Source organism: Panthera uncia (assembly GCF_023721935.1).
Source record: "Panthera uncia isolate 11264 chromosome C1 unlocalized genomic scaffold, Puncia_PCG_1.0 HiC_scaffold_4, whole genome shotgun sequence".
In the NCBI taxonomy this organism is placed as follows: domain Eukaryota; kingdom Metazoa; phylum Chordata; class Mammalia; order Carnivora; family Felidae; genus Panthera; species Panthera uncia.
Genome location: NW_026057585.1, coordinates 95,379,729 through 95,405,867, shown reverse-complemented (window position 1 = coordinate 95,405,867; position 26,139 = coordinate 95,379,729). Strand labels below are relative to the sequence as shown.

At 44.2% G+C, this 26,139-nt stretch overlaps 1 protein-coding gene across 1 annotated transcript; it reads left to right on the top strand.

Moving 5' to 3' along the window:
• Window positions 1-3,037: 3,037 nt before the first annotated feature.
• AADACL4 (arylacetamide deacetylase like 4) lies at window positions 3,038-25,720 on the top strand. The gene is given in 6 exon segments (XM_049618922.1): window positions 3,038-3,196; window positions 6,721-6,790; window positions 6,793-6,936; window positions 10,831-10,894; window positions 24,149-24,423; window positions 24,426-25,720. Coding segments are annotated over 6 exon segments (1,209 nt in total). The 3' UTR covers window positions 24,923-25,720.
• The last annotated feature ends 419 nt before the right edge of the window (window positions 25,721-26,139 follow it).

The following is a 26,139-nucleotide window of genomic DNA, read 5'->3' as shown; positions in this document are numbered from 1 at the left end:
TTTGGGAAGTGTTCTCTCCTCTTCCAGTAGAAGAGTTTGTAAAGAATGGGAATTAATTCTTCTTTAAGTGTTTGGTAGAATTTCCCAGTGAAGTTCTCTCTTTCTATCGATCACACTTGGAGTTCACTGGGCTTCTTGGATGTGTATAACCTTTCTCATCAACTTTAGAAGGTTTTCAGCCATTATTTCTTTGAATATTTTCCTGTTCCTTGTCCTCTCTTCTCTCCTTTGTACCCCCATGATATGTACATCGGTGTGCCTAACGATGTCCCACTTTTCTCGAAGGCTCTTTTCATTTTTCTTTATTTGTTTTCCGTCTGTTCTTCAGATTATGTAATCTCTATCAATCTACCTTCAAGTTTGCAGATTATTTCTTCTTCCATCTCAGGTCTACTGTTAAGCCCCTCTAGTGAATATTTCATTTTGGTTATTATTCTTTCCAATTCTATAATCTTAGTTTGGTCTTTTAAAAAAATGTAATGTGTATCTCTTTGTTGGTATATGGTATAGAAAATATTGCCACCATACCTTCTTTTATTTCTGTAAGTGTGATATTCTTTAGCTCTTTGAACGTACGTATGATAGCTGCTTTGAAGTCTTTGTTAAGACATCTGGGTGCTCTCAAAGGAAGTTTCTGTTGCCTGTGTTTTTGCTTTTTCTTCTGTATGGATCATATTTCCCTGTTTCTTAAAATGTCTCATTTTTTGGTGATGTTGAAAACTAAGATATTATAGGGGTGCCTGGGTGGCTCAGTCGGCTAAGCGTCCAACTTCAGCTCAGGTCACGATCTCACAGTTTGTGGGTTCGAGCCCCGCGTCGGGCTCTGTGCTGACAGCTCAGAGCCTGGAGCCTGTTTCAGATTCTGTGTCTCCCTCTCTCTCTGACCCTCCCCCCGTTCATGCTCTATCTCTCTCTGTCTCAAAAATAAATAAACGTTAAAAAAATTTTTTTAAAAAATAAAAAAAGAAAACTAAGATATTACAATGTAGCAACGATAGATTCCCCTACCCCTTCTCAGAGCTTTTTGCCCATATTGTCTGCTTGTTTGTTTAGTGACTTGGATGGACTATTTCAGTTACATGTGTTTCCCTCAGTGTGCAGTTCCTTTTTTTTTTTTTTAATTTTTTTAATGTTTATTTATTTTTGACACAGAGAGAGAGACAGAACATGAGTTGGGGAGGGGCAGAGAGAGAGAGAAAGAGAATGAGACACACACACACAGAATCCGAAGCAGGTTCCAGGCTCCGAGCTGTCAGCACAGAGCCCGACGCAGGGCTTGGATTCACGGACCATGAGATCATAACCTGAGCCGAAGTCGGGATGCTCAACTGACTGAGCCACCCAGGTGCCCCAGCTTCTTCTTTTTTAAGTTTATTTATTTTTGTGTGTGTTGGGGGGGGGGAAGGGCAGAGAGCGAGGGAGAGAGAGAGAATCCCAAGCAGGCTCTGCACCATCAGCATGGAGCCGGATGCGGGCCTCAAACTCACAAACCATGAGATCATGACCTGAGCGGAAGTCGGACGCTTAACCCCCTGAGCCACCCAGGCGCCCCTCAAGTGTGCAGCTTCTGATGTCACTCCTCAGGGGGTACAGCCTCGGGCCGTGTACCATCAGCCTGGGATGACACTGTTTGCATTAGAGCTCTTTTTGACCTTCGCAGATCTCTCTGTTAAGCTACCTGCCTCTGTTAATTGCAGGCTAGTGACTACTGCTCTCAACAGCACCCTGGGGCACAAATTGCCTCACAGGGTTCTGCAGGCTCAGCTTCCGTACTGGGGGTGGCTCTTCCAGTCCTTTAATCCCGTAGTGCATGTGGTTGCGTAGCTCTAAGCTCCCGTGGTGTAGACAGCTGCTCTAACCCCGGCTCCTGCGGTAGCTTTCCCTTTGCAGCCCCCCGGGGTAGTTTCATTTCAGAGTGCTCCCAGCAAGACACCACCCTGCGGAAGAATGGCTTTAAAACGGCAAGTTTGGAGCTGAGAGGCAATCAATTGATGCCTGGCAAAAACTCAGATGTCCAGCAGCAGCAGAAAGAATAAAAAGTTGTGGTGTATTCATACAGTGGCATGCTATCCAGGAAGGAGCATGGGCGAACCCATATACACGACGTGGAAGAGACATCCAGCACAACGCTGAGTGAAAGAACCCAGACATAAAGGAGTCCCCTCTGCGTGATTCTATTTATATAAAAGTCAGAAATCAGCCACATGAGTGTGGGCTGTTAAAGGAAGGAGAGTGGTTGCCTTTGGTGGGTTTAGTCATGGGCAGGGGGCGGTGGTGATGGGGAGAAGGGACCCCTAGTTGCTAGAGATGTACCGTATCCTGGTTTGGGTGCCGGTGTTTGGGTGCGTTCACTGTGAAAATTCTTCGAGCGGTATATTGCACGATTTATGCAGTCTTCCACAGGCATTTGTGTGCATACGTTTATTTATAATAGGTAAGTAAGATTTGCTTGAAAAGGATATTTGCATGCTCCTGTTCTTTGCCGCGCTATTGCCAATTCCTCAGCAGTCTATCTCCTTTCAGAGGAGGGCACCGAGATGCAGAGAATAGAGAGAACTTATCCAAGGCCACCGAGCCAGTAAGCTGAAAAGGCGGGATTCAAACCCAGGCAGGCTGGCATCTGAGTAAGTCCTCTTGACTCTCGGCCATGCTGCCTCTCCCCGCAGCCTGGACTTGAATGCGGCCAGGGCGGCAACCTGGCATGAGATGTGCTTTGGCCAGCCCAACCATGCCATGGTGAGGAAAGCTGGCCGATTCTGCATGGGAAGGTGAGGCCACAGAGGCCTGCACAACTATGTGAGGCCTTTCCCTTAGGGGTCTTGGGCAAGACTGGTTTTCTTGGAGCTTTCATTGCTCAGAGAAATAGTCCCTCCAGCTCCCATTGGCCCTGTAAGATGCCACGTTAGCCCACTGAATCACGGCTAAGTCCAAAACCAGTGGGAGCAGAGAGAGAGCTGGTATAGCGGGTCCACATTCTCCTAACACAAGTGTCCAAGCTCCTTTCTCTGGAGAGGCAGCTGCTAGCAACCTTGGGAGCATGCTCGTCTTGTGCCTGGTGCTCCTGTGCACCTTTTTTGTGGGAGTCTTCGTCTGGACTGTCCTCCAGCATTTCCTCACCGTAGATGTCCCCTCTACCTTGCAACATCCTGCCAAGTTCAGATTTCTGCATTGCCTGTTCCTGTATGCTTTAACTTTGGTGAGTTTGCTCTCGGGCTCTGTAGTGGGTTGGGTCTCCTTTCCTCTCTCCCTATAACTTGCCCCTCCTTTCCTCTTCAGACTCTCCCCAAGACATATTTTGTTACACTCTCTTTTGTGTCTGCAGCTCTGTTTCCCTTCCTTCCCTTCCTCTCTCCCTTCCAGCTCTCCCTTCCCTTCCTCTCTCTGCCCCTCCCTCCTTTTCTTCCTTCAAACACTTACTGAGCACCCGTCACCTGGCTGCTTTCTGAGGATTCTAAAAGGATTGCAGACCCAGCCCCTTCTTCTACAGGGTTTTCAGCCTGACAGGGAACCGAACCGCCTTAAACCACAGCCTCTTTTGCCCTCTGCGCACTCAGCTGCCTGTAGGCTGTCTCCTCTGAATACAGTGTAGGCACATGGAAGGCAGGGACTGCTTTAACTACCTTTGTGACATTGGCCACAGGCACAGACCTGCCACCTGGTAGGTGCTTTCCATTTGCTGATCAAGACATAGGTGAATCTATCCAGCATGTCAGAGGGGTCATGCTGGCCAGGCTCTGAGCAGGGACTAGGGTTGGGGATAGGACGGCACATATTTAGAGCTGCAACAGGTTTGGAAACAAAGGCTTGGCATGTCGTAGGAGGCAGACCACTGGTTTTAACCCAGTGTTCCAACCCCTGGGTGTTATCAGCCCAACAGTTCACACTGCTTACTTGTGGGGATGGAGGGCAACTGTAGAAGGAGGAAGACAGAAGGCCTCACTTAGCTGATAGCAGAGTGAAAGGTAAGGAGCCCAGATGGTAGGCAGCCTGCCAGCATGTGCATCCCAGCTCTGGCTGTGCAATCTTGGGCAATGCACTTGACCTCTCTGTGTCTATTTTCCCATCTGCGAAAGGAAACAATGGTGTCCATCTCATCAGGATGGCAAAAGAATTAAATGACACGTGATAAGGGCTTCCTATGTTCGGTAAAGAAATAAAATATGTCTATGTGCTTCTGGAATGTTCCACCATGGATGTGGATGACTCTTAGAGACATGAACACCTCTAGTTTATAATTTCAGAAATGTTACTGACTCAAGGAGACAGGCTGCGGGCAAAACTCTCATCTCTGTTATTTTTCCTGGCCAAGCACTTCACTGGAAGTCGGCCTGTCTCAAACCAGTGGCTGCCATTGCACGGAATTATGGGCCAGTTTGAGACCCAGAAAAAACCAAGGCCTTTCCGACCTTGTTTTCTCCTAAAGAGTAGCCCACAAGCTGCAAGCACCTGCTGATGACCGTGGCTCTGGGGCACTCACAGGAGGCTCGCAGACGGACCTTAGAAGCAACACAGCCCATTATTTTGCCAGCAAGGTGGGCTTATTCAGGAAGAGTAGAGGAATTGCAATTGGGGACCTGCAAGTTATGGCAAACCACCTGCGAGTCCAGAGATCAAAGGAGAGAAGCTTCTTTACAGAGAAGTGGAGGGAGGTGGGAGGGGCTGCTTTGAATGAAAGTCCATTGGAGGAAAGTGTGAGGTCAGGGAGGGGCAGTTTCTCATTGGCTGAGTTGTGGTATCTTCTTATTGGCTGAGCTTGTTGCTGGGCAAGAAGTTCCTTCCTTCCTCCTGTTGGAGGAGGCAAGCAGGCTTCTTCCGCCCACAAGGTGATGCAAGCCTTCTCGCTGGTCTCCAATCGCGATAAGCGGCACCACGCGAGGGCTCCCCCTCTTCTTCCCAGGGGGTTTCCTTGTCCAGCTTCACGGCCCCGAAGCGGGAGCTTCGCTTGGGATGTCTCATCCTGATCCCTCCAGCGCTGGCTGGGTGCCCCCAGCACGCACTGCCCATCACGGGGTGTCCATGATGAAGATAATGATGTTCGGTGGAGGGAGACACACGGGTGACCACATCCACGTACTAAAGCCTTGAGGGGTTCTGAAGAAATCTGGGCAGGGTACTTAGGGCCTCCAAGGAGGCAGCAGCCATTGCTGTGAACAGGAGGATACAGCTCAGGGATGGCATCAGTCAGTGAGAACACGGACTTGAGCTTGGATATCAAAGTCCGTTTGGTGTTTCTCCACCTGCTAGGCAGGTAGAAAGGCTTCCAGGAAACAAGGTGAGCCGAGGGTGAGCACATGGAGCATGGGGGAACTGCAGTGGAGGAGGTGAGAGCTGGAGCCCATCTGAGCCGACAGGAGGCATCTTGACGTCAGGGTGCTCGGAGCTGAGCTGGCCAGTGAAGGTCCGAGCTGGCTGAGTACAGAGGCCTGGCGTCCTCAGATGTGGGCCAAGCAGGCCATCTCCAACCAGTTCCTCACCTCACTCTCCTCCAGCTCAAGCAGGGAAATGAAGGTTTTGTTTGGAGTTCTCTTTGGAGAAATCAAAGCCTTGGATGTCTCCACGGAAGGAAGGCACTGGGGCATCCCAGGGGACCTGGGACAAGACCCAGTGGGTGTGAGCAGGAGAAGGACTGGGGATCACGCTTGCCAGGACCCACCAGTGAGACACTCATCGTGACCGGTCACGTCTAATCCCCAAGCCTCCTCCTTGGGCTGTGGACACCATTCTGTTTTGTAAAGGAGGGAGATCGGAGCTCAGAGATGGTTAGTTTGGCGATAAGCTAAAACTTGAGTTCAGATCTTCCTGACTCCAGAATCCAAGCTCTTTCTGGTTTAGTGGTTGAGAACACATGTTCTGCATGTTACTCCTTGGCAGGCAGGGCACTTGACCTTGGTTTGCCTCAGCTCCCCCATCTACAAAATAGAGCTGATAACTCTGCTTGACTTAGAAGCATCACTGAAAAGTTTCATCCAGTTTATAACCACTCGGACCACTACTGGCATGCTATAGGTGACTCATAAATGATGCACTTCCCTTGGGACACGGACACACTTAATGTGCGGTCCTTGGAAGAGATGATTCCAGTGGTTGAAAGGCAGTGAGTACATGCAACATGATAACTTGTAACTATATTTCATGATTTATTCAGACATTTGTTTGTTTATAGCTAGAGTGACTATATTAGTTTAAAAACAATGGAAATTTATACACATTTGGCAAATAAATGGCCATGTGCCATTGCACCCTTCTTCTGAGTCAACAGCAGGCATCCCTAATCCCATCACTTTCTTTTGTTGAACACAAACATGGCTTAAGAATCTGTCATGGCGCAGGCTCCGGGCGGGCAATGTTGGGTGTTGACCCAAGTGATGACCCTTTTTGCCATCTGAGGCTGGAGAGCCAAAGAGGAAGGTTGCCTGCTAGTTGCCTTGAACAATTGACTTTGTTCAATTCAGTGCCCAACCAGTCAGCCTAAACATGGTCAAGATCTTTGGCCAATTCATACCGTTATTCAATCAAGATCGTTTGGGAGGAAGTTCTGAAACCCAAACCCTCTATGGGGACACAATCCAGAGCCTGTCCTTCCTGATGAGCCTTACCCAGATGAGACACATAAGAAACTGCAAAAACATCCTAGCAATTACAGGTGACAGGAGTCCTCTACGATCCAGATGGGTCCTGACCTCTCCTAATGTCTCCCTTTCTTTCTCTTACGCCTGACAGGGGAATATATTTGAGAGGCTGGGAATCTGCTCCAGGCCCAGATTTACCCAGTTATTGCATGGTTTTGTGAGAACAAAAAGGATGCTAGACTTGTAGTGACTGACCTGTATTTTGGGACCATACCTGTGAGGCTGTTCCAATCCAAGGCAGAGTCCTCCAGCCCCTGGTGAGGCATCATCTTCTTCCATGGAGGAGGCGGGTTCATGGGGAACTTGGGTGAGGTGCTTCCCTGCAGCTTTGTAAAGGAAGAGCTTCATCTGTGTGTACAACTTGGCTCACTCTTCACTGAGAACCTTTTTAAGAGTAACTCAGAGGAATCAGCGGTTGGAGGCTTTAAAAAAAAAAATTATTTAGAGAGAGAGAGCGCAGGGGAGGGGCAGAGAGAGAGAGGGAGACAGAGTCCCAAGCAGGCTCCGCACTGTTAGCACAGAGCCTGACACGGGGCTTGAACACATGAACTGTGAGGTCATGACCTGAGCCGAAATCAAGAGTCAGGACGCTTAACTGACTGAGCCACCCAGGTGCCCCAGCGGTTGGAGATTTTTTATAGGAATCCCAGGCTGAGTGCTTTGGGCTCAAGTAAGCAGATGACACTCAATCTATGCGAGAAACGTTCTTTTCTGTACTGTAATGGTCTTGGTCAAGGTGAGGCTAGTGCGGTGTCTCAGTGGGGCTTTCACGATGCTGGGGTGTTGACTGCTCTCTTCCCTCGCCACCCACAGCTTTGGCCCGTCTTATCCGTTTTCCACCCACAGTACATCCCAAACCCATGCATCTCTCCCTGGCTCTGCTACACTACCATGATCCAAGACCCCATGTTCTCTCTTGCCTCGGCCCCCTTGACCCTCACACCCCACAACCACCCCCCCCCACACACACACACACTTCTGTCGCCCCTCAATCCATTCCTTCCCTGGCAGCCAGAAAGAGCTTGTAAAACTACAAGTCAGAGCTTGTCGGTCCTGGGCTAAACCCTTCTTGTGGCTCTCCGGTGCCTTTAGATGGAACCGAGCCCTCGAGCCCTGACAGCTTTGGAGGTCCTGCCCACCTTTCCAACCAGGTGCATGGTGTCTCCCTCCTCCCAAAGCAGTTCACTGCGCTCTAGCCACACTGCCTGCCTCTCAGACACTCCAGGCTCCTCCCCTCTCTCTCTGAATCTTTGGCACCTGCTGTTCTGGCAGCTTCAGACGATGTCTCTCCCCTCCTGACTTTGCATGACTGGTGGACCCTTATTTGTTCATTCAGGCTGACCTCAAATATCCTCTCCAGAGCGGCCTCCCTGAACATCTTACCTAAGGCACGGTCCCTTAGAGTTCCATGCCCGTCTCCATCCCTGACATCATCCCTTTAAATTTCCCTCATGACACTTGTCATGGTCTGAATTTATCTTGTTCCTTCGTGTATTTCCTCATTTTCTGTCTGTCTTCCCCAACTAAAAATGGAATCTCCCAGAGTGCCAGGAAGACTTGTGTTTTGTTTGCTGCCTTATCTCCAGCGCCTTCCTTGCCTGTGGATTTTAATTTTTGAATGACTGTATGAGTTCATGAACACAAAGATGGATGAATGGATGGGTGAATAACTGGGTGAAAGGATGTGTTCATGGACGAACAAATGGGTGGACGGATGGCTGCCCAAAGTTGCCCAGAACTTCCCTGAGATTAGGGTGTGCTGCCACCTGGTGGTGGAAATAGCAATAGCCGCATTTGCTGCCGGGATGCTCTCCTTTTTTTCAGAAGTTAACAATGGATATCTCCCATCTACCAGCCCCCGAGGTCATGCTTCCCTTTCAGAGATCCCCCAGAAGCACCCCATTAGTTGGCTAGGACTGTTAGCCCTCCTCTGTGGGGCATGATGCTATTTTAAAAGTGAAGCGAGGCTTCATTTGGGAAATATTCACCAGGTATTTATCTTGTGTCATATCCTGTTCCAGGTACAGGGGACCGAGTGGAGAACACGAAAAACTCATGGAGCCTACTCAAACGAAGAGGCTGGGCAATGAAAGAGAAAGCCAATAAATAGGGTAATTCCACAGAGTTATGGCACAAGATGATGGAATAGAAAGTGATTCATGTGGATCTTTAGTTTTTCCAGAGGAAGCTTCTCCAAAAAGGTAGAATTTGAACTCAGGTCCAAGCAACTGATGAGGAGGAATAAGCCCCATAGAGGCTGGGGAGCAGCATTCTAAGCCTATAGGGATAGGGGCAGGCAAATGGGGCCCCTGCCTGGGGCTCGATATTTAAAGGGGCACCAAGAAACTCAGTCTTCAAGATAATTTTATGCACTATTTTCACCTTTTTAACGTTAATTTATTTTTTGAGAGAGAGAACGAGAGCGAGTGGGGGAAGGACAGAGAGAGAGGGGGACACAAAATCCGAAGCAGGCTCCAGGCTCCAAGTTGGGAGATCATGACCTGAGCCAAAGTCAGATGCCCAACCGACTGAGACACCCAGGTGCCCCCTTTTTATGCACTATTTTGAAAAATTCAATATTAATGCAAAAAATATATGGTGAACAAAATAACAACGTTTATCTAAAGGTGGGATCCAACAGGGCCAGGCGAATTGTACAAATGCAAAGTAGGCTCTTGTCTATGTAAGATTTTCATACGTCCTTCATCACAGATACTCGTGGCATTTGCTTTGATTCCTTAAAAGATTGCACCAAAGTATTATATTTCTCAGCTGCAGAGTGTCTTGGTGGCCCCTTAGTTTTGTGCCCAAGGCAAGTGCCTGCCTCACTCTGTCCCAGCCCAGTTAAGTCTAAGCAGAAGAAACAGCAAGTGCAGAGCTCCAAAACAGGGGCTCGAGGGAGAGAAAAAATGTCAGGGCAGCAGAGCAGGGAGGCAGGGGGATGATGTGGGAAAGGCCAGCAGTAGTCTCCACCCTGGCTGTGCTTTGAACCCCCCTGGGGGGGCTTTGAGTCATACCCACACCAAGGTCCTGCCCAGCCACTGTCAGTCTCAGGGGTGGGGCCCAGGCATCAGCATTTTAAAAAAGCTCCCAGATGGCGCTAATCTGCAAGCTAAGGCCTCCTTGGGAGCTGCCTGTCCCACTCAGTTTTGTCCCCTCCTCCGTCATGTCCCTCAAAGGGTGATGAGGAAGCTGGGGCACTTTTCCCGGTCTGCTCAGTCATTCACCACCGGCCCCGAGGCTGGAATTTGGGAACTCCTGCTGCCCGTGCTCCCCACCCCAGAGACACTGGTTCAATTATTTGGGGCTCAGTCTGGGCACCAGGACTTGGAAAACCTCCCTGGTACTTCTATCTACAGCACAGCCAAGGTTAGAAACCACGGAATTAGAGGCTTATTTGGCACAGATACTGTGTCTGGTGCTGTACCAGGATGGCCAATGGACTGTTGATAATGGACTTGTCTGAGAACCTCAGAGGTACCCCTCGGCTAATAGAAATGGCCCATGGAGCTCCTGGGTGGCTCAGTTGCTTAAACGTCCGACTTCAGCTTAGGTCGTGATCTCATAGTTCGTGGGTTTGAGCCCCACATCCGGCTCTGTGCTGACAGCTCAGAGCCTGGAGCCTGGTTCGGATTCTTTGTGTGTGTGTCTCTCTCTCTGCCCCTCCCCTGCTCATGCTCTATCTGTCTCTGTCTCTCAAAAATGAATAAAATGTTAAAAAAATTAAAAATAATAAAAATGGTCCATCCAACCATCCCATATTTCTTATAACATACATTTGTGTGCATGCGTACGTAATTACCATCAATAGTTTAGAGCAGGCATGCCTACCCTCCCTGGCCTTGGTTTTGTCCGTTTCAAATCGCCAAGCCTTCCTGGTCCTCAGTTTCCCTCCCACTGTGGAAGAAAATGTTGCAGCTGGTGAACCCTGAGGCGCATTGGAGTCCCGACATTCAGGAGACCACGGCAGATGTCAGGTGTCTTACATGGCCTGGCTTTTTGGTTTTGCCCAGGCAGAGCCAGCTGGAGTCACTGCAGAGGAAGTAGGGAAAGGAACAGAAAAACAATATCACACCCAAAGTGGACACTGCTGGCAGGTTCTCCTCGGGGACTAGGGTGAACAGTGCTGGGCCCTGCATGGGGGTGTTGACATCCCTGCAGGCCACTCAGGGCGGCTGCTGTGACCGATTCTGTCTTGCAGACTTGTACCACCACCTGTGCAATTTTCTGGCCCTGGAGACTGATTCTGTGCTGCTGTCGATTGGGTGAGCTGCTGGAGAAAGTCAGTGAGTGTCACTTGGGTGGAAGAAGGTAGGGAGGAGCACGTGGATGATTTGTAGAAGAGAGAGAGGGGCCCTAGCCCCCAAGAGGCACTCTCGCACGTACATGCACAGACACAGGCACAGCGCCGTTCAAGAGAGCAAAAACCCAGAAAGAGGTCAAATGCCCACAGCAGGGGTGTGCACGAACAAACTGGGGCATGAGACAGCGAGTGCTGGTGAGGAGGTGGAGAAAGGGGAACCCTCACGCGCTGTTGGTGGGAATGCAAAGTGGTGCAGCCACTGTAGAAAACAGTATGGAGGTTCCTCAAAAAGTTAAAAATAGAACTACCCTATGATCTAATAATTGCACCACTGGATACTTACAATTAAAAAGGATAGATGCACCCCTGTGATTACTGCAACATTTTTTTCAATGGTCAAATTATGGAAGTAGCCCAAGTGTCCACCGGCAGATGAATGGATAAAGATGTGGTGTATATACAACGGAGTGTTTTCCAGCCACAAAAAAGAATGAAATCTTGCCATTTGCAATGATGTGGTTGGAGCTAGAGGGTATTATGCTAAGCAAAACACTACGTGACACTATATTAAATGTACACACAAGTGATTCAGCACTTACATATAACACCTCATGCTCATCAGAACAAGTGCCCTCCTTAGTACCCATAACCCATTTAGCCCATCCCCCACCCACCTCCCTCCATCAACCCTCAGTTTGTTCTCTGAGCCTCTTACGATTTGCTTCTCTGCCTCTCTCTTTTTTATTTTGCCTTCCCTTATGATCATCTAATTTGTTTCTTAACTTCCACGTATGAGTGAAATCATATGATATTTGTCTTTCTCTGACTGACTTATTTCGTTTAGCATAATACATTCCAGCTCCATCTATGTCGTTGCAAATGGCAAGTTTTTGTTCTTTTTGATCACTGGGTAATAGTCCATTGTACATCCACATCACATCTTTATCCATTCATCAGTTGATGGACATTTGGACTCTCCCCATAGTTTAGCTACTGTTGCTAAGCAACAAATGCTTTTTAGTATAAGCATCTGCCATGTTTTTTTCTACTTTTTAAAAAATTTACATCCAACTTAGCTAGCACATAGTGCAATATGATTTCAAGAGTAGAACCCAGCGATTCACCCCCCACGTATAACACCCAGTACTTAGTGTCTTCCTTAATTCCCCTTGCCCATTTAGCCACCCCACTCCCCAAACCCCTTCAGCAACCCTCAGTTTGTTCTCTATATGTAAGAGTCTCTTATGTTTTGTCCCCCTCCCTGTTTTATATTATTTTTGTTTCCCTTCCCTTATGTTCATCTGTTTTGTCTCTTAAAGTCCTCATGTGAGTGAAGTCATAGGATTTTTGTCTTTCTCTGACTAATTTCGCTTAGCATAATATCCTCTAGTTCCATCCATGTTGTTGCAAATGGCAAGATTTCATTCTGTTTCATTGCCAAGTATATGTATATATATATACAAGTATATACAAGTATATATATATGTGTATACATATATATATATATATATACACTACTCCACCATATATATATATATATATATATATATATATATATATATACACACACACACACACACACACACACCATATCTTCTTTATCCATTCATCTGTCAATGGACACTTGGTCTCTTTCCATATTTTGGCTATTGTTGATAGTGCTGCTATATACATTGGGGTGCATGTGTCCCTTCGAAACAGCACACCTGTATCCCTTGGATAAATGCCTAGTAGTGCAATTGCTGGGTCATAGGGTAGTTCTATTTTTAGTTTCTTGAGGAACCTCCATACTGTTTTCTGTCCGGAGTGACTGCACCAGATTGCATTCCCACCAGCAGTGCAGGAGGGTTCCCCTTTCTCCGTATCCTCGCCAACAGTTGTTGTTGCCTGAGTTGTTAATTTTAGCCATTCTGACTGGTGTTAGTTGGTATCTCATTGTGGTTTTGATTTTTATTTCCCTGATGATGAGTGGTGTTGAGCATTTTTTCATGTGTCTGTTAGCCATCTGGATGTCTTTGGAAAAGTGTCTATTCATATCTTTTGCCCATTTTTTTCACTGGATTATTTGTTTTTTTGGGGGGTTTTGATAAGTTCTTTGTAGATTTTGGATACTAACCCTTTATCTGATATGTCATTTGCAAATATCTTCTCCCATTCTGTTGGTTGCCTTTTAGTTTTGCTGATTGTTTCCTTCTATGTGCAGAAGGTTTTATCTTGATGAGGTCCCAATAGTTACTTTTTATTTTTGTTTCCCTTGCCCCCAGAGACATGTTGAGTAAGAAGTTACTGCAGCTGAGGTCAAAGAGGTTTTTGCCTGCTTTCTCCTCGAGGATTTTGATGGCTTCCTGTCTTACATTGAGGTCTTTCATCCATTTTGGATTTATTTTTGTGTCTGGTGTAAGAAAGTGGTCCAGGCTCATTCTTCTGCATGTAGCTGTCCAGTCTTACCAACACCATTTGCTGAAGAGGCTGTCTTTATTCCATTGGATATTCTTTCCTGCTTTGTCAAAGATTAGTTGGTCATACGTTTGTGGGTCCATTTCTGGGTTCTCTATTCTGTTCCACTGATCTATGTGTCTGTTTTTGTGCCAGTACCGTACTGTCTTGATGATTACAGCTTTGTAATACATCTTGAAGTCCAGGATTGTAATACCTCCAGGTTTGGTTTTCTTTTTCAGGATTGCTTTGGCTATTCATGGTCTGTTTTTGGTTCCATACAAATTTTAGGATTGTTTGTTCTAGCTCTGTGAAGAATGCTGGTGTTATTTTGATAGGGATTGCATTGAATATGTAGATTGCTTTGGGTAGTATTGACATTTTAAAAATATTTGTTCTTCCTATCAAGGAGCATGGAATCTTTTTCCATTGTTTTGTGTCTTCAATTTTATTTCATAAGCTTTCTATAATTTTCAGTGTATAGATCTTTTGGTTAGATTTATTCCTAAGTATTTTATGGTTTTTGGTACAATTGTAAATAGGATTTATTCCTTGATTTTTCTTTCTGCTGCATCATTATTGGTGTATAGAAATGCAACCAATTTCTATGCTTTCTATAATTTTATATCCTGTGACTTTGCTGAATTCATGGATCAATTCTAGCAGTTTTTTCATGGAATCTTTCAGGTTTTCCACATCATGTCATCTGCGAAGAGTGAAAGTTTGACTTACTCCTTGCTGATTTGGATGCCTTTTATTCCTTTGTGTTGTCTAATTGCTGAGGCCAGGACTTCCAATGCTATGTTGAATAACAGTGGTGAGAGTGGACATCCCTGTCGTGTTCCTGACCTTAGGGGGAAAGTTCTCAGTTTTTACCCATTGAGGATAATATTAGCAGAGTGTATCTTGTATATGGTTTTTAATCTTGAGGTATGATTCTTCTATCCCTACTTTCTTGAGGGTTTTTATCAAGAAAGGATGCTGTATTTTGTCAAATGCTTTCTCTGCATCTATTGAGAGGATCATGTAGTTCTTGTCCTTTCTTTTATTAAAATGACACATCACATTGATTTGTGGATATTGAACTAGCCCTGCATCCTAGGTATAAATTCCACTTGATTGTGATGAATAATTCTTTTAATGTATTGTTTGATCTGGTTGGCTAGTATCTTGTTGAGGATTTTTGCATCCATGTTCAGCAGGGAAATTGGTCTTTAGTTCTCCTTTTTTGTGTGGTCTTTGTCTGGTTTTTGAATTAGGGTAATGCTGGCCTCACAGAATGAGTTTGGAAGTTTTCCTTCCATTTCTATTTTTTGGGACAGCTTCAAAAGAATAGGTGTTAACTCTTCTTTAATGTTTGCTGGAATTCCCCTGGAAAGCCATCCGCCCCTGGACTATTGTTTTTGGGGGGAGATTTTTGATTACTGATTCAATTTCTTTACTGGTTATGGGCCTGTTAAAATTTTCTATTAATGGGTCTCTTAAAATTTTCTATTCTTGTTTCAGTTTTGGTAGTTTATATTTTTCTAGGAATTTGTCCATTTCTTCTAGATTGCCCAATTTATTGGCATATAATTGTTTATAATATTCTCTTAGTATTGTTTGTATTTCTGCAGTGTGGGTTGTTATCTCTCCTCTTTCATTCTTGGTTTTATTTATTTCAGTCCTTTCCTCTTTCTTTTTGATCAAACTGGCTAGGGGTTTATCAGTTTTGTTAATTCTTTCAAAGAACCAGCTTCTGGTTTCATTGATCTGTTCTATTGTTTTTTTGATTCTGATAGCATTGATTTACATTCTAATCTTTATCATTTCCCATATTCTGATGGTTTTGGGGTTTTTTTTTTTCCTGTTCTTTTTCCAGCTCTTTAAGGTGTAAGCTTAAGTTGTGTATCTGAGACCTTTTCTCTTCTTTAGGAAAGCCTGGATTGTTATATACTTTCCTCTTATGACTGTCTTTGCTATATCCCAGAGGTTTTGGGTTGTGGTATTATCATTTTCATTGGCTTCCATGTACTTTTTAATTTCCTCTTTAACTTCTTGGTTAACCCATTCATTCTTTAGTAGGATGTTCTTCAGTCTCCAAGTATTCGTTGTCTTTCCATATTTTTTCTTGTGGTTGCTTTTGAGTTTCATAGCATTGTGATCTGAAAATATGCATGGTATGATCTCGATCTTTTTGTATTTGTTGAGGGCTGATTTGTGTCCTGGTACGTGATCTATACTGAAGAATGTTCCATGTGCACTTAAGAAGAATGTGTATTCCACTGCTTTAGGGTGAAATGTTCTGAATGCATCTGTTAAGTCCATCTGGTACAGTGTGTCATTCAAAGCCATTGTTTTCTTGTTGATTTTCTACTTAGATGATCTGTCCATTGCTGTAAGTGGGGGTGTTGAAGTCCCCTGCTATTATGGTATGATTATCAATGAGTTTCTTTATATATGTGATTAACTGATTTATATATTTGGGTTCTCTCATGTTGGGGGCACAAATGTTTACAATCGTTAGCTCTTCTTGGTGGACAGACCCCTTAATTATGATATAATGCCCCCTTTCATCTCTTGTTATGGTCTTTATTTTAAAATCTAGATTGTCTGATATAAGTATGGCTACTCCAGCTTTCTTTTGGCAACCATTAGCACAATAGATGGTTCTCCATCCCCTTACTTTCAATCTGAAGGTGTCTTTAGGTCTAAAATGTGTCTTTTGTAAACAGCATATATATGGATCTTGTTTTCTTATCCATTCTGTTATCTTATGTCTTTTCATGGGATAATTTAGTCCATTGACATTTAGAGTGAGTACTGAAAGATAGGAAATTATTGCCATTGTGTTGCCTGTAGAGTTGGAGTTTCTGGGGGTATTCTCTGGTCCTTTCTAGTCTTTGTTGGTTTTGGTCTTTTTTGTTTCCTTTTGTCTTTTCTCCTCTCAGTGAGTCCCCTTAACTTTTTCTTTCAGGGCTGGTTTAGTGATCATGAACTCCTCTAGTTTTTCTTTGTCTGGGAAACTTTTTATCTCTCCCTCTGTTTTGAATGACAGCCTTGCTGGATAAAGAATTCTTAGCTGCATATTTTTCTGATTCAGCATGCAGAATATATCCTGCCACTGCTTTCTGTCCTGCCAAGTTTCTGTGGATAGGTCTGCTGAGAACCTGATCTGTCTTCTCTTAAAGGTTAAGGACTTTTTTTCCTTGCTGTGTTCATAATTCTTTCCTTGTCTGTGTATTTTGTGAATTTGACTGTTATATGCTTTGTTGATGGTTGGTTTTTGTTGACTCTAATAGAAGTTCTCTGTGATTCCTGGATTTTGATGTTGTGTCTATCCCCAGGTTAGGAAAGTTTTCTGCTATGATTTGCTCACATAACCCTTCTACTCATTTCTCTCTCTCTTCATCTTCTGGGACCCCTATGATTCTGATGTTCCTTTTTAATGAATCACTGATTTCTCTAATTCTTATATCGTATTCTTTTGCCTTAGTTTCCCTCTTTTTTTTTCTGCTTCATTATTCTCCATAAGTTTGTCCTCTGTATCACTGATTCATTGCTCTGCTTCATCCACCCTTGCCACCATGGCATCCATTCGAGTTATAGCATTTTAATTTAGTCCTAACTAGATTTTACTTATTTTATCTCTGCAGAAAGGGATTGTATGCTTTTTTCTTTTTTCTTTTTTTTAATGTTCATTTATTTTTGAGACAGAGACAGTGCACGAGTGGGGGAGGGGCAGAGAGAGAGGTGCGCGCGCGCGCACACACACACACACACACACACACACACAGAATCCAAAGCAGGCTCCAGGCTCCAAGCTGTTAGCACAGAGCTCGATGCGGGGCTTGAACTCACAGACCATGAGATCATGACCTGAACTGAAGTCAGACGCTTAACCAACTGAGCCACCCAGGCACCCCTATCCTTTTTTCAATTACAGCTAGTATTCTTACTATTGTGATTCTAAATTCTAGTTCAGACATCTTGCTTACATCTGTGTAGATTAAGTCCCTGGCTGTCATTTCTTTCTGTTCTTTCTTTTTGGCTGAATTACTTTGTTTCATCATTTTGGAGGAAGAAAAAGAATTAATTTAATAAAATAAAAATAAAATTAAAAAATTAAAAACAACACACAAAAATCAAATGAAGGAAGCTAGGTGTGTTTTGGTCTGGTTGTTGAAAGAAGCTTGATAGAATAGAGAAAAAAGGGAAAGGAAAAAATGTAGAAAAGAGGGAAAAATTAAGAAAATGTTTAAAAATTTAAAAAATGTATACAATAAAATAGAATAAAATGAAATTAAGAAAGTAAAATAGACTAAAAAATTTACAAAAAAATAATAAAAAATATAGTAGAAAAAAATTAAAGAGAAATCTTTTTTTTATAAAAACAGAAAATAAAAAATAATTTTTTTCTCTTTCTGTATCCAAGAATAAGAAAAGAAAAAAAAAATGAATAGCTGGACCAGCAAACAGAATGAAATCTGAGTGAAATTACATCCAGTTTTCCCTAGAAGTCAAACTATGAGCACTTTATAGTCTGTAAACTAAGCAGGCAGAGAGACTTTTGGTCATCCTCTAGTGCTTGGTTGGTGGAGATGGACAAGGCTTGGTGTAATGGCTCCATTCTCCACTAGGTGGCACTGCTTAGCTTACTGGGGTGGATTGTTGTGGCGTGTGGGCATGCATGTATGCCCGGGAGATGTGAAAATGGCATCACCCTGCTTCCCAGTCTCTAGCATCAGAACTCTGTGCTCTCCCCAACTGGCAATCAAACACCTCTTCTTTGTCTTGGACTTCCATCCACTTCCTGCTTCTACACTGTCCACAATCAAGCCATCAGCCTGCCAGGCAGCACCTCCTTCCCAAATTTTTTCTCAGATGGGACTGTGTTTCCAAACCCCTCACTTCTGAGGGCCCTGCGGCTTGAACCCACTCTGACCCTCGTAGGGAGGGTCTTACTGAGCAATGGCCAGGTGCTGGCCCATGCTGCTGCAGAGGCCCAGAGACTGTGGCCAGGTGCCAGCCTCCCTAGAAAAAGTTCACATGATTGTGTGGCAGCAGTGGTTCAGAGGCTATGGTAAATCACAACACACACCTGGCGCCAGTCTTCACCACACCCTAATGTCCTTGTTCCAACACCAGCAACATGGCTGTAATCTGGGGTCCACTGGGACCTTTGCCTGTGGGGAGACTGCATGGCCTCTACCAAATGTCCTCTCTGCAGGGGAACTGCCTCTTCCCATGTGGCCTGATGACCCCTTGGACCTTGCTCTCTGCTCCTGAAGATTCGCCCTTCCCACCAGAGCAGCACCAGGTATCGAGCTGCGAAGTTTCTGGCTCTGTGCTCCCCTATTTATAGAGTCGTAATGGTATTGAAACCCTCTCCTTTCTCCTTTCTCCCTTTCTTATGAAGATGTTTCCTTGCAGGTGTTTCCACTCTTTCTCTTTGTCTCCAGCTGCTTTTGGAGGGAGTGCTTTTCCTGTAATCTCCCCCCAAATCTCTGTTCTCTCTCTGCAAATAAAAACAGTTCCCTACCCTCTGCAGCTTCTCTCTCCCCCACCTCACCTCTCTGCACCATGTGCCTGCCAAGTTCTGTGGCTCAAGTTATGCAGATTGTTGTGTTTGTCCTCAGATCAATTTTCTAGGTGTGCAAAATGGTTTGGTGCTGATCTGGCTACATTTCAGGGACGAGTGAAGCAGAGAGCTTCCATGCTGCCTGCCATCTTGGCCTCTCTCCCCTACCGTGTTTTAAATGACCTTTGGGAGAGGAACAGGGAAAAATAAATCCATGTCATCTTCTTTCTGAAACCAGAAATTTGAGTAATTACTAATGTATCATATTCTAAACCCTTTTCAACATGAGTAAAAATTCTCCTAAACAAACAAAAACTAAGCTAAACTAAACTAAACCATGGCACAGTGAATATTATGTTACACAGCCATTAAGGTATTATGGATGATTACATAGCCATTTAAATAAATGAACTGGAAGGGCACACCAGAATGTGAATGAGTCTTGGCAGTATAAAATTAAGTGAAAAACATTCAAATAATTACGTAAGCCTGGTACTCTTTTTATCAAGTTAAAAACAAAATCAGAAGAGTATTTGTAAGGAATATGCATAGACATTATAAAAGTACATGAAAAGGAAAGAAAGGGAATGGTGGATACAGGATTGAAGGTCAAGGTCACTGTTCCCTCAGATGGCGAAGGCAGCGAGGTGGGATGGTGGTGGGGGTATGATAGGGTTGGCCAAAGGTTATGGTCAAGGTCCTGGCTGTTGTTTGGGTCTGATGGTTCTTCAGGTGCTTATTTTGTTAAAACAACTACCTACCTACTTAACTTTGGGGTCCAATGCTGGGAGTGTCTCGAGACAGAAGAAGACAGTGGGCAACAGTTTCAAGAAGTTAGAGAAACTAAAAGCTGTCCTTTTAGATTCAACCTCTACCACAAGGCCCCTCAAACCCTGGCTGCCCCCAGGCATCTGTGCAGCTTAAAGCAACTTACTTAGCATCTCTGGTGTTCTCAAATTTGAGGAAGACAGTGTCTGACTGATAGAGGCTCTGTCACACTCTACATCTGAGAAGCCCTTTATGATAATGAAAATGCCCCTTGAACACACGGAAATGTTAATAAAGACCTGCATGAATATTTGTAGGAGATTGCTTAGGATATTGTTGTTTGATATAGTTATAGTTGAAAAGACTTAGGACATGGGTTTTGATAGAGAGGATGGTGGAGGTTGGAAGACAGGTAAGGTTCTTCAATCTGCCAGGGTGACTGCAGGTCGGAAAAGATGTCCAGTGTCTGAAATGCTCCCTGGTTTCTCATCAAGACATAATGAGACTCCCTACCTAAGCTCCTGGAGAATCTTTTGACTTTCACCCCTACCCTGAGTGGGCAAGGGTGGGCATTTCTGCCTCTTTCTAGCAGGTCGGGATTCTGCTAATGGAAAGCATGTAATATTTGTTATTTCTTTTATACTGCCATATTTGTATATTTAACATTTAGTAGGATGTGTATCCTTCTAGAAATAGAAAAATGGAGGCTGAAGTTTGTGTTTGCTGCTTCTAGGTGCTGATCACATCTCAATACAAGGACCCTACTAAATAGTATATGTTTTGCTAAGTTTAAATGGAAAGCTATGTTGATAACATTGATTTATTTATCAACATATTTGCTCATTGAGGCAATGTTGCAGGGTTGCAGTCAATCAAACCCTATCCTTAAAGATGATGCCTTAGAGCAACTTTTAATGGAAACAAAAATCAAGATCTAATAGGAAGTGGTGGCTTCCAGACTGGGTTGCTTAGGACACTGGGATTCCCTTCGTTTTTTTAGGGGTGGCCAGGGAGGTCAAAGAGGAAGAAGAATGAGTGAGGTGTTCAGATCCCTGCCCCTGGGCAAAGCTAGAATGACTGACCACTACTCACTTATTTTATACAGTGGGGGTCCTTGTATCATTTTAATAAGAAAAAATTAGAGGGTCTGGGTGGCTCAGCGGTTGAGCGTCCAACTTCAGCTCAGGTCATGATCTCACAATTAGTGGGTTCAAGCAAGCTTTGTGTCGGACTCTGTGCTGACAGCTCAGAGCCTGGAGCCTGCTTCGGATTCTGTGTCTCCTTCTTTCTCTGCCTCTCCCCTGCTTGTGCTCTGTCTCGCTCTGTCTTTCAAAAATAAATCAATGTAAAAAAAATTTTTTTGAAGAAAAGCAATGTTGCTGTTCTAACGAAGTTTGAAAGCCACTAGTCTAAAGTGTCAGTTTTCTTTATGCGTGCCTTCCAAATTTAATCTTACAAGTAGAATGCACTTTCTTTTACAATGCTTTTAAATGATAGGTTGTAAGAAGAGAAAACACATTTAGCAACAACTTCAAACAAAAATTTGGGATAACAGCCATGTTTTTCATAAAATTTCTAATCAAAGCAGTTTAGCCAAAGGGTTTCTATTTTTTAAATTGATTTCTTTCTATTATCTCAATCTTGATTTGTGCATTAGTTAGCTTGTGTTTTACTATTTCTGTAAGTTCAGCACCACCCCCAGCTTTATTGAAATATAATTGACATATAACATTGCATAAGTTTAAGGTGTATAACGTGTCAGTTTGAAACACTTATATATTGCAAAATGATTACCATGATAGCATTAGGAAACATCTCCATTCTATCATGTAATTATTGTTTCTTTTTTGTGGTGAGAACATTTAAGATCTACTCCCTTAGCGCATATATATATTTATAGCACATATATATATTTATATATTTATATTTATATTTAGGGTTAGAGAGAGAGGGAAGGAGAGAATCCCAAGCAGACTGCACTGTTAGTGCCTAGCCCTGTGAGGGGCTTGAACTCGTGAACCATGAGATCATGACCTGAGGCAAAATCAAGTGCTGGCCACTCAACGGACTGAGCCACTCAGATGCCCCTAGAAGTTCATTTTAAAGTCCTTTCTCTTTGCCCTTGAATTCCTATGAGGAGACACACTTTGAGGGCTTAGAGCAGCCTTCAGGATGCTTTTCACAGCCAGAGCAGAATCTGTTTCCTGCCTGTTTACCTTTCCTCCACCTTCACCCTCAGGGCATCTCCCAAACCTCTCCCTCTTTCCCCAACCCCCAGAAAGAAGACAGCTCTTTTTTTTAAGAATTTAAGATAGTGACATTTATTTATTTATTTAATTTATTTTTTATTTTTTAAAATTTACATCTAAATTAGTATATAGTGAAGCAGTGATTTCAGTAGGTTCCTTAATGCCCCTTACCCATTTAGCCCATCCCCCTCCCACAACCCCTCCAGTAACCCTCAGTTTGTTCTCCATATTTATGAGTCTCTTTTGTTTTGTCCCCCTCCCTGTTTTTATATTATTTTTGTTTCCCTTCCCTTATGTTCATCTGTTTTGTCTCTTAAAGTCCTCATATGAGTGAAGTCATAGGATTTTTGTCTTTCTCTGACTGACTAATTTCACTTAGCATAATACCCTCCAGTTCCATTCATGTAGTTCAAATGCCAAGATTTCATTCTTTTCGATTGCTGAGTAATACTCCATTATATATACATAGCACATTTTCTTTATCCAGTCATCCATCGATGGACATTTGGGCCCTTTCCATCAACTTTGGCTGTTGCTGATAGTGCTGCTATAAACATGGGGGTGCACGTGTCCCTTCGAAACAGCACACCTGTATCCCTTGGATAAATGCCTAGTAGTGCCATTGCTGTGTCATAGGGTAGTTCTATTTTTAGTTTTTTGAGGAACCTCCATACTGTTTTCCAGAGTGGCTGCACCAGCTTGCATTTCCACCAACAATGCAAAAGAGATCCTCTTTCTCCACATCCTCGCCAACATCTGTTGTTGCCTGAGTTGTTCATGTTAGCCATTCTGGCAGGTGTAAGGTGGTATCTCATTGTGGTTTTGCTTTGTATTTCCCTGATGATGAGTGATGTTGAACGTTTTTTCATGTGTCGGTTGGCCATCTGGATGTCTTCTTTGGAGAAGTGTCTATTCACGTCTTTTGCCCATTTCTTCACTGGATTATTTGTTTTTTGGGTGTTGAGTTTGATAAGTTCTTTGTAGATTTTGGACAGTAACCCTTTATCTGATATGTTATTTGCAAATATCTTCTCCCATTCTGTCGATTGCCTTTTAGTTTTGATGATTGTTTCCTTCCCTGTGCAGAAGCTTTTTATTTGATGAGGTCCCCATAGTTCATTTTGCTTTTGTTTCTCTTGCCTCTGGAGACGTGTTGAGTAAGAAATTGCTGTGGGCAAGATCAAAGAGGTTTTTGCCTGCTTTCTCCTTGAGGATTTTGATGGCTTCCTGTCTTACATTGAGGTCTTTCATCCATTTTGAGTTTATTTTTGTGTCTGGTGTAAGAAAGCGGTCCAGGTTCATTCTTCTGCATGTCGCTGTCCAGTTTTCCCAGCACCACTTGCTGAAGAGACTGTCTTTATTCCATTGGATATTCTTTCCTGCTTTGTCAAAGATTAGTTGCCCATACGTTTGTGGGTCCATTTCTGGGTTCTCTATTCTATTCCATTGATCTGAGTGTCTGTTCTTGTGCCAAAGGCAACTCTTTAAGTCACTGGGAAAGAACAAATCTTGGTCATTAGATTAAAAAAATTTTTTTTTAATGTTTATTTATTTTTGAGAGAGACAAAGCATGAGCAGGGGAGGGACAGAGAGAGAGGAAGACACAGAATCTGAAGCAGGGTCCAGGGTCAGAGCTGTCAGCACAGAGCCTGACGTGGGGCTTGAACTTGTGAAATGGGAGATCATGACGTGAGCTGAAGTCAGATGCTTAACTGACTGAGCCCTCCAGGAGCCCCTTGGTCATTAGATTTTGATTAAAAAAACCAAAAATTCATCCTGAAAGAAACTTCTGCTTTATTTGAGCTTTACTTTGCTTAGCCTGTTCTCTTTGGGCAGCCAGTGGGACAGCCAGGAGGTTCCTTTGTATCTCCCAGCATCACCAGTTGTTTTGCTCCCACTTCAGATGGCTCAGATAGCTTTCAAGTTGCATAATCTTGTGTGGAATGTCTACACCTATGGACAACAGGCAGAGCCTAGTGTTGGAGTCCGGAACCCCTGCCTGTAGGACTAAGGGGAGGTCCTTCATGTCCTCATATGCAAAAGAAAAAAAGAAAAGAAAAGATAAAAAATCCCCACCTCACCGGGCCATTCTGGGGATTTAGTCAGAGACAGTCTTGCAAGGGGGACTTGAGGACATGGTTAAAATGGTTCCCAGTGACACCTGTCCACACTGCGACACTTTTGTTCCCTGCTTGCTCTTCAGGTACCGCAAGCTTCCCGATCACCATTACCCCAGCATTTTCTGAGATTGCCTGAATGCCTCCATTCACTTCCTGAAGGCCCTGGAAACCTACAGCCTGGACCCCTCCCGGGTTGTGATCTGTGGAGACAGCACTGGGGGAGTGTATGTGGTCTGTGTCACCCAGGCCCTGGTGGGCAGATCAGATGTTCCCCAGATCCGGGCCCAGGTCCTGATTTATCCACTTGTTCAGATCATCACTTTGCAGCTGCCATCTTACTGGCAGAGCAGAAATGTCCCATCCTGCCCCAGAAGTTCATGATGACATGTATGCTTAAATATATGGTTATCGGCTTTCACTGGTGGGAAGCCATCTTGGATGGTGCCTTCATGCCCCCAGACTTCTGGAGGAAGTACAAGCAGTGGCTCAGCTCTGACAACATACCCAGGAGATTCAGGAAGATGCGCCACCAACCTGTGTTTCCCAGCCCTTTTAATGGGGCTGCCTATCTGGAAAACAAACATCTTTTGGATGTAGACAATGCCCCTCTGATAAGAGATGATGAGACCATTGCTCAGCTTCCCAAGGCCTTCCTGGTGAGCTGTGAGCATGACATCCTCCGTGATGACACCTTGCTCTATATGAAGCGCTTGGAGGACCAGAGGGTCCCTGTGATGTGGTATCATGTAGAGGATGGCTTTCATGGGTCCCTACTGCTTTTTGACAAGGAAATTTTCTTGTTCCTGTGCTCCCTGAAAATTGTGAATGCTATAGCCAATTATATAAAGAGCATATAGCAACCCTGGGGTGCTGATTAAGGAGATGCTGAGTCAATGCTCTGGTCACATGAAAAGGATAAGTTAGCTTAGAATGGTTTTGCTTAGTATTTCAGAAAATCCGAATTGTGAGCAACACTTGCTAACATTCTCACTCAGGTGAAATAAATATCAAAGGGAGAGACAAATGCCTTTAAAAACTTCTCAAAGCCCTAACACACAAGGTCTGTGAAGAATAAATGCTAACAACTGGTTATTCTGTCCGTGTGTCTCTAATCATGGTGCATCTATGCTCATGATGCCAACGCAGGGCTTGGGGCCATGGTGCCTGTTGGACGAGGGGGCACCTAATTGTTCTTGGGATCATAGGTCACCAGCCAAATTCCAACACACCAGTTATAGATCAGTCTCCAGCAGGAGAAATGCTGTTGCAATGAAACTCTTGCCTCACTTTAGCCATCCTTGGACAGGACTAAAGGCAGGTTTCAGGGGAGGTGGTGGGAAAAGGAGATGGGGAAGAGGGAAGGGAGAAGCAGTGAGGGAAAGAGTGGGCTCTGGGGGGCTGTGAATGTGGTCTGGGCTCAAGTCTTTAATCCGAATTCCAAAATCAGATTCCTGGCTACCAAGAGGCAGGTTCTCAGAGCTAAGTCTGTCCTGGGAACCTCCAGATGCTATCTGGAATATGAAAACTGCATTCTCCAAGACAGACAACTTACTATACATTCTTTCTTTGGTGAGCTTATGTATTGTTTCCACTTTTACAAAGAACCTTGCCTTAGGGGCGCCTGGACGTCTCCATCAGTAGAGTACAATCCTTGATCTTGAGGTTGTGAGTTCAAGCCCCACATTGGGTGTAGAAATTACTTGAAAATAAAGAAATAAAATCTTACAAAAAAGAACCTTGGCCTTGCTTAGTTCATACCACTTTCTCTGCTCATGGGGTAAGGAAAGAGAATCTTGGTACTGCATGCTGGTATAGTCCACATTACTTTTTCCACTGGGCTCATGTTTGCTAGATACATCTGTAATAACACTGGGCCTCACTGCTGTCTAGACCCACCCAAGCACTGGAGTTGGAGGCTCCCTTCTGTTCAACCATAGCCTCCCTTGGTACCAAGGACCCTGCCAATGGTCAGTGGAGGAGGGAGTCTTACAGGTGTCTTGGATCCTTGCAAAGAAGGCAAATATCTTTTTCCAAAAGGTATTTCATTTTACCAAACAGGCAGTTTGGACTGGGA